The following is an 8744-nucleotide window of genomic DNA, read 5'->3' as shown; positions in this document are numbered from 1 at the left end:
AAAAATGTTATTTTTGGTGGGCATTTGGTGTTTCAAATATGATTATGCAGCTGTAACTGGGACTAAAATAACCATAAGCCTATAGAAAGACATTTAATAATAGTTTAAAATTGCTGAGAACTTGATGAAAGGAGATGGAGAATTAAACTTGAAATGCAAAAAGGAGAGACTCCACAAGACTTAAAAAAAAAAAAAAAAAAAAAAAAGGCAAAAAGAGGAGGAGGGAGGAAGAAGGGAGAGGCTAGGCCATGGTTTCTCCAAAAAAGGAGAGAAGAACCAAGGTTTGGTCACAGCCAGAAACATGTAGCAAGGCAGATGTTAAAAGACAACCGACGGAAGCAGGAGACTCGTGTTTCTGCAAGCGCGCCCGGGCTCTGTCCTGGCGCTCGTAGCAGCGCCCGTGCTCGCAGCACCGGGGAGCAGCTCAGCATCAGCATCGGCATCGGCACGTGCCCGGCGCGGGTGCCAGGGCCTGGCAGCACCAGGGCTTGCCATGGGGCAAGGAGCCGGGGCCGCATGGGAAAGGGGCAGGACGGGGCAGAGCAAGGGAGTGGGCTGTTTTTGGTTATTTTTGGCGTGTGCAGCTGGGTTTGGTGGTATTTTTGGTGCCGAGGTGGGGGCGAGGGAGGGCACCCTGCGCTTGGGGTGTGCGGCACCCTCAGGAAGGCTAAGGGCGGCAACCAAAGCAAACTCGGGGCTAATCCTCTTCTGCACAGTCCTCCTTGGGCGAGGAAATCCCATGACTGCAGGCAGAGGCACATTGTGTAACGCAGCGATGCTGAACCCCGGCCGCATTCAGCAGTGCTTGGCACGGAGAGGAGGATACTCATCCGGCGGCTCTCCCACTGCATCGCCCGCTGACTCCGAGTCCTTAAAAGCCCCCGTGGCCTCAGGAGAGCTCCGGGAGAGCCAAAGCAAGTCCCCAAACCCCAAATGGATCAGCTCATCCAGCGTCGCTTCCCCTCCCTTGGTGCTAAGGCCCCGCATGGGTGCTGTGTTGAAATCCGTGAGTCTAAACTGTATGGAAACACTATGGATGTGGATGGAAAAAAAAAAAAAATGTAAAGGCATTTTACACTTATAGCAAGACGTGCAAGACTGGGCTTTGGTCTCGTCTTGCTGTTCCAGTGTGACATCTAGTGGCACAGTGTATTTATACTAATGAAACAGAGATTTTTTTTCTTATTTTCTTTTTTTTTTTTCCTTAGACATACTGTTTCAGTTGTCTCCTGATTATATTTTTCCCCACTGGTCTTCAGAAAGAGAGAGAGAGAGAGGGGGAGAGAGAGGATGTGCTGCTTGGATGGACAACCATGGGCTTATCCTCTTGGATTTTTCCAGATATTAGTAAATTGGGATTGGCTAAAGCTTTCATGGTGCTTAAAAGCGTATTCTATTTCCCAAACCATATTATCACTTCTCTAAATTTGCATATGTTGTGCCTGTATTTTAAAGCTTTATGCCACAGATGCTGAAGAGGGACAAATGGAGTCATGGGTGCAATGATAGGTCTTAAGGGGTTAAAAACTGTAACCCTTTGAAAAGACAGATTTTACTGAAAACGGAAAGTTAAAAAAACTTGAACTTATACTTGAATTTACAGTTGTTGCTAAAATATTTTGAGCCTTTTTTGCAAAACATTTTCTAAACCAAGCGGCTGTTCATGTATCTGGTTCCTCCCTTGTGCGTTTCTTGTAGGAGCTAGGCAAAATTTCTGCTCGGCTTGTTGGAGTCTGTTGCGTGTGATAAAGGGCTCGATCAAAGGCGTGTGATCTTTAAAAAAAAAAATGCCACTGAGTCACTGTGTAACCTTTGTCATGCTCTTTTGGACATTTTTTTTTTAAATGTCATCCCTGCTTGCACATGATCCTCCGGAGATGTGCGGGAGATCGCGCATCTCCGCAGGCCCATGGGAGTCACGATCTAGAGATGCGGGACGGTCTTGCTCCAGACCAGGTCAAATTAATGTGACTCTTCCTCTTTATGTTTTTAAGGCCAGTTTATGCGGGTAAACACCCGGGAGCAGCTCAGGTGGTAAAATGCTGCAGCCGCCGTCTTTGCGCCAACGACTGCTGCAATGGTCACAGCAGGAACAGGGCAAGCGAAAGCAAAGCCACAAATGCGTGGTTAAAGGGCACCTCCCCAGTCATAAAGGTAAATAATGCGGAGAAAACAGAGACAACTACAAATCCCAGAGCAAATCTCTCAGAGGTGGCAGGCGCCGCTGCCAGAACAGAAACCCCCGGGGTGGGAAGGGGCTCCCGCGCTCCATGGCGGGCGTCGAGGTGGTGCCAGGTCTCTCGAGGCAACTGCGGCCACACGGTCCCTCAGCACGAGGGCCCCGCGCGAGGCGGCGCCGACCGTTCCGCGCCCGCGGAGGGCGACGCCGAGGGCCGGGCACGAGCGGCGGGGCCGCGTCCGCGGCGCGACACAAAATGGCCGCGGCGCAGCGGGGCCGGCGGCGGCGGCCGGGCCCGGCGCGGCGCTGAGGTGGCGCCCGCCTCGCCGTCCCCTCCCGGCCGTGGGACGGGCGCCGCGCCGGGAAGAGGCGGGCGGAGGCGGCGCCGGCACGGCCGGGCAGAGGCGGCCCCGCGCTGGCGCTTGGCGGCGCCGCGGCGCGGCCATGAGCGGCCCCGCCGAGGCGCGGGAGCTGCCGGAGCGGCTGCGGGAGGCGGCGGCGCTCGGCGACGTGGACGAGGTGCGGCGGCTGCTGCGCGCCGGGGCCGACGTCAACTCCCGCAACGAGATCAACGGCTGGTGCGTGCGGGGCGCGGGCGCCCGCGGGACCCGCACCCGGGGCCCGGGGGGCAGCGGGCGGCTCTGGCAGAAGCTCCCCCGGCCTTGCGGGGCGGCCGGGGTCGCGGTGGGGCCCCCGGGGAGCCGGTCCTGGACACGGAGCAGCGGCCACGTCCGTGTTCCCTGGGACGCAGCTCTCCTTGTGGAAAGGCCGCGCTAATCTGGACAGCGCCGAGCTTTGCTGCTAAAGAGCGTCACGGGCAAAGGAGGCCGCCCTTGTCCACCTGCCCCGTGCGTCCACGCTTGTGTCCGTGTCCGCAGCACCGCGTTGCCCCAAAGCACTTCTAACCGAATTATAACTTAAAAACAAAGTCACTCGATGGAGGAGCTTTGCTCCCTGTTGCATCCACCCCATGCAAAGCCTCGACAGATGGTCGCGGGCCGGGGCTCGCGGGGCCCTGTCGCAGCTCATCCAGGCCTCGCTCCCGCAGGACCTGCTTGCACTGGGCCTGCAAGAGGAACCATGCGCGCGTGGTGGCCTGCCTGCTGGACGCCGGCGCCGACAAGGCCATCCTCACGGCCAGAGGAGAGCTGGCCGCCCAGCTGACATCGAAGCCGGACATCAGGAAGATTTTGGGAGGTACCTTTTTTTCTCTTTTTTTTTTTTTTTTTTAATCTCTTGGTATTTTGTGTTTTCAAATGCTTTTATGTTGACTGCTAGATTATACCGAAGTATCTAGTTATACAGCCCTTATTTATGACTGTAATCCATACCCATGCAAATAGACTTGAGGACTTCAGACTTCATTTAAGTATTCAGAGCTTGGTCACCAAGAGATTGAAGTTGTACACATAGGGACTGTATTGCTGCCACCAGCAATAAAAGCTAATGTGGAGGTCCAGTTGGGGACTTTCACATTGCACAACTTGACCATAAGAAGTCTTACAATTAAAGCAACTGTGATGATAGTTTCTGAGCATTTCGCTACTTGCTGTAATAATTTTGCTTCATGGTTCTGTCTATAAACCCAGCAGTTCCCACTGAACTTTGCATCTGTGCTGCCCATGAACAGTCCAGGTGCCTCTTTCCATCAGCACCTGTGTACTTATGGACTGCAGATCGCTTGAAGTGTTTCACATTTACAAGTCTTGATGATTTATACTTACATGTGAATAGCCCTCCCTAGTGATATGATCTTACATTAAAGGTGTACTCTTCTAAAGGAAGTAGCAGCTAAACCATGACTAAGGTTACCACAGCTGCAGCTGAATGAATGGCATATACTTTGCACAAACCTTTTAGTTTTGAGCAAGGTGCTTATTTCTTCAGCTTTGTTCAGGCCATGACTTCAATTCTGTTTTTAACATGTAAACTGACAAGGCTTTGTGAATAAATGCCCTGTTCACTGTTGCTTTATTTATCTGTCAAGTTATTGAGCTTTCATGTGTTGGCTGTAGAATAAGCACTTACTACTTACATTCTTCTAAATGCTTCTTATTCTGGTCACGCAGAGCTGCTGACCAGATCTTTCTGATGTTAGGAAAATGTCCTGTAATTCTCAGTCAGGTCAGATTTTAATTTGCTGCAGTGCTTTTAAGCAAGAGAAAAGGAGACTTAGGTCTTACCAATATTCACTAACCACAATAAATAATGATGTTTAATTTGTTGGTATGGGTCACAATAAACTATACACAGCAGTGGATTAAAGGCATTACAGAATGAGGCTTAGCGAGGAACTGTTGGTCAGTTCCTTTGAAAATGCTAAAACAGCAGTGCTAGAAAAGACATTTCCTTAAATGTTTCGTTCTGCTTTGCTTTTAAAAACCAAAACACATTACAAAAAATCCAATTTTTTTTCTTTCATTTTCTACTTTATTGCCTTACAACTGCCATAGAGTTATGATAAATTAGTATAATCCTTATGATTACCTCAAAACAAGATGCTGCAGTTTTAAGATCCACTAAAATCTTTATATTCAAAATGAAAGATCTAATAATGTGTTTTCTTTCTTTCCTTTGTTTCCCCCTCTTTCTACTGCCTATCCCTGCATTTTTGAACTGCATTGACAGAGGAAGAAACTGAATGTCAAGAAGTGAAAGATCTAAAGTTGCCAATTGTTGCAAACTATTTGGCCAATCCACCATTTCCTTACATTTACCCTAAAGAAAACATTCCAGACGACTTGACAGAATCCCAGAATGAAAGTGTTTCCACGTCTTCCGCTTCCCAGCATGACCCCGGTCCATGTTCACCCGCAACTCAGGTCGAATGCATTTGCACACCTGCATCACTGAATGGTGAAGAGGATTTTCCTGCTCTATACCCTGCAGAGGAGCTGCCCACCCTGCCGGCAACTGTCACAGCGCCAAAATGCGTCAAACCAAGCGTACAGAATGGCCCTGTTTGTCACCCATCCTTGTCTCACAGTAGAGGCCTCTTTTCACCGGTAGCATCGAAACAGGCTGTACCTCAGCAAACGAATGGGTCACCTACTGGCCCTGCACCAACATTTCAACCCTTCTTCCTTGCTGGAACTTTCCCATACAGCATGCAAGGTAAGGACGGGCGATTTCCCATCTGGTATGTACTGTTCTCTATTTTGGTTACTAGTTGAAAGTTGAATTTAAAAATGATTCATTCAACTTTCAGATTCATTTGGAATGGAAGCAAAGACGTTTATTTTTTTGACTAAAAAGAACAAAATGGTACCCAGGACTGTTTTTTTTTCTCCTCTCAAAATAATTGGTTATATGGCATTTTAAATACAGTACCTTTTGCAAGCTCTTTTATTTTTTTCTGCCCCATGGAAGGATCAGTCCATTAATTATGCAGTCCACTTCAATGGGATAATGGGTATTATATTTATAAAACCCGAATTCAAGAGAGAACTGTAAATACTTTAGCCTTTGTTTCTTGTTTGTCTTTAAAACTTTTTCTCCTTTTTCTCCAATTAGAACTTGTGCTTAAGGTGAGAGTGCAGAACCTCAGAGACACTGACTTCATTGAAATTGAATTAGACAGACAAGAACTGACCTATCAAGATCTGCTCAGAGTCAGTTGCTGTGAACTGGGTGTTAATCCAGAACAAGTAGAGAAGATCAGGAAATTGCCTAATACGCTGGTGAGAAAGGTAAGCGTTTTCAAATCACAGATTAATTTGACGTTGTGCTTTGTAGATATTAGAGAAGATAATTCTGTAGAAGGATCAGCATAACACAGCATTGTGCTCAAAAAAAAACCCAAATCTGATTTAAGTTCACAAAATCAAAACTTCTTCTCGGGCATTTAATGTATTTCAGAATACTTCTGTCAATGATGCATAAAGTAGTTCCCCTCTTAAAGCATATTAAATGATTCCATATTGATTTTTTAATGTATCAAAAACAATGCATTAATGTGCTTTTAGCATAATCATCACGTACTACTTAAGTGCTTGCATGTCTAAAAAGAACAAATAGTAAGGGGAGAAAATTCACAAATTGGCATGTGAATAATTTAAAGTCATTCCATTAACAAAAGAATATGCTGCTTTGATTTAGACATCTACAGGACCTGGAGTCCTGTAAATGAAATCTCAGTAAAGTGACATAGTCAAAGCTTTGGGAAAAAAAAGAGTATAAGCTGACATGATTTGTGGAATTATTCATATTATTGGGTGTGAACCATGTATGGTTTTAGCTTTTACTTCCTTTAACTCGTAGATGTGTTTAGAAGTGATTTGCTCTTCTCCTCTCCATCTTTAAAAGGACAAGGATGTTGCCAGACTTCAGGACTTTCAAGAACTGGAACTGGTTCTTGCAAAAAGCGATAACTCTCCTTTCAGAAATGCTGCATCGACTCTGACCGAAAGACCATGCTACAACAGTAGAGCATCTAAGCTGACTTACTGACTCTTCTAGTTGAGTCTAGAATATGAAAAATCTGGTAATTACATGCTACTGCAGTTGAAGGCAGTGAATTAAGTGTGTGTGTGAAACCTTAAGTTATTGTTAGGGTTAATATTTTAACTAATAGTTTATCTTTGATATTTAATATCCCCTTTGCTTTTATTTTTTTACTTGATGCTGTATTCAGATAAAGGATACCTCATTTGTCTACTAAAATCATATGCTTCCAATGCAGTTCAATAAAGTTTATTAGTTGTATTTGGCAAGAGAGAATATGAAGAACTTAATTGATGGTATGAAATGTATGTTGAGTCCTTGCAGTCTTCAACTAAGTTACATCATTGTGGGAAAGACATTCAGGAAAAAGTATATATTATTTTTAAGATTCCTCATCAAGTTGAGCTTTAGAGGGTTGGGGGCGTGTAATGAACTGTTGCTCCCTAAACACGTAAAATGTGCAATTCCTTAATCTTTTCCAAGAATGTTAATGAAATGCGGTGTCTTTTTTCACTTCACCACAAAGCGGTAGGTGATCTAGCAGGACTAGTATGTTGAAGGCTTGCACTAGTGGGAGTCAACAGAGAAGCATCTTTAAGAATTTGACTCTTTTCCATTTGAGACATGGCTTTGAAATTTCAGGTATAGGCCCAGGAGTGAAGTGCAATAGCAATGAGTTAAGTGCAATGGAGATTCCTTATTATTTGAGCCATGTCTGCACCATGAGCAGAGAGGCCTGCACTGCCTCTGTGCAAGCTAACCCCAGAACTGCACCTGAAACAGGTCCATACCTCAAGGGCATACAAGTCTTTCATTAATCTGCAGTTAACATTCCATTTCAAAAGGCAGCTCATTACATTTCAGGAGATAGGGAAGAGGGCGCAGATCTGACTCAGTTATTTTTCTCAACCTCTTGAGGACACTCTGCATTACTTGCATCGAAACTCAATACTGCAAGTAGGTAACTCTATAGCCAAGCCTCACCCAGAACAGGTCAGGGATACAACAGTATAGTTTTGAGGTATCATAAGCTTAAGGAACATAATATGCTCTCTATTGGCCATACTAACTGGCAAACATTCACAAAATAGGAGAAATGGCATCTAGTGCTGCACTTGTGAAAGAATAAATAAGCTGTAACTTAGACTGTGCAGTGTTACTTAAGGTCTACTCTCACTTTTACAGTGTCAAATATTTTAGCCAGGGAAGTACTGCAGAGGGCTGAAGGCCTCCAACTACTTTCACTAAACATAAAAACAAAACAAAGTAATTACTTCTTCAGCTCATTTTTTTTGCCCAGTGGCTTCAAAAAAGATCATAATTCCCTCCCAAATGCTCCATATTACACTGAATGCAACTTAACATCTCATCACTTAAACTGCCATCCCTTGCAATTCCACTCTTCAACATAGTTAAGTGCACAAAAGGGAAGTTTTATTAGGTGAAGTCTTGCATCAGTCCCTAAGTAACTGCTCAAGTACAGGCTCCCTCCCTTCTTCACTGAGGAGCTACGCTAGTGTTGAAGTGTGATTCAACGTCAGCTGAGCTCAAGACTATGACACAGTATAAAATAAAAATCCATAGCTATACCACCCTCTTTTTCTTGTAGGACAAGAAAGGGACTTTTATCTTAACACTTGCATATTTATTCTTTCAGCATAGTTTGAAGACTACTTAAGATGATGTGCAATAATTGTTCAAAAAATCTGTTAATGGCTCAAAATTAAAATTAGTTAATTGTGCAGTTCCTGTGTCTAGGAAAACAGCCTGCCTCCACTAATTACTGAAAGTTCAGCTATAGCAGCAGCTACATTTGCTGTAGTTTCCACAAAGAACAACTGTTAACTTCATCAAGAACTGACTAATACTGCTAGTAACAGTAAGTCTATGCATCCAGAGAAATATTTTTGTATGTTTTATGCTGTTTGATAAACTCTAATGGCACACTAGCTTTTTGTTTTTCTTCCTTTGAATAAACTGTCAGTATGACAACTGAAAATAATTTTACAGGATTTAGTGTTTTCTCCAAGGACAACTTCTGTTTCAACTACAAACTTCTATTGAACTAACATTGCTACTTTTCACCTGTATGAAATAATCCATCCAGTTGTTTCACATATGT

General features: G+C 44.8%; 1 protein-coding gene across 1 annotated transcript; it reads left to right on the top strand.

The window, feature by feature from the left end:
• Positions 1-2623: 2623 nt before the first annotated feature.
• On the top strand, positions 2624-6855 carry LOC104568741 (ankyrin repeat domain-containing protein 40). The gene is made up of 5 exons (XM_088538228.1): positions 2624-2757; positions 3228-3376; positions 4808-5293; positions 5693-5868; positions 6485-6855. The coding sequence occupies exons 1-5, from the start codon at positions 2624-2626 to the stop codon at positions 6626-6628; spliced, it is 1089 nt and encodes a 362-aa protein (XP_088394354.1). The 3' UTR covers positions 6629-6855.
• Positions 6856-8744: the final 1889 nt, after the last annotated feature.

The sequence above is a fragment of the Tinamus guttatus genome, unplaced genomic scaffold, assembly GCF_059628265.1.
Source record: "Tinamus guttatus ecotype Peru unplaced genomic scaffold, ASM5962826v1 Tinamus_guttatus_pri_ptg000045l, whole genome shotgun sequence".
In the NCBI taxonomy this organism is placed as follows: domain Eukaryota; kingdom Metazoa; phylum Chordata; class Aves; order Tinamiformes; family Tinamidae; genus Tinamus; species Tinamus guttatus.
Note: the sequence above shows the minus strand (reverse complement) of the source record. Positions and strands in the feature narration are given on the sequence as shown.

What these genes read in the sequence shown, in the direction of transcription:
- LOC104568741 (XM_088538228.1), top strand. Translation starts at nt 2,624, where the DNA reads ATGAGCGGCCCCGCCGAGGCGCGGGAGCTGCCGGAGCGGCTGCGGGAG. An exon ending in CGCAACGAGATCAACGGCTG is followed by an intron (nt 2,758 to 3,227) that starts GTGCGTGCGGGG and finishes TCGCTCCCGCAG; the next exon opens with GACCTGCTTGCACTGGGCCT. An exon ending in CATCAGGAAGATTTTGGGAG is followed by an intron (nt 3,377 to 4,807) that starts GTACCTTTTTTT and finishes CTGCATTGACAG; the next exon opens with AGGAAGAAACTGAATGTCAA.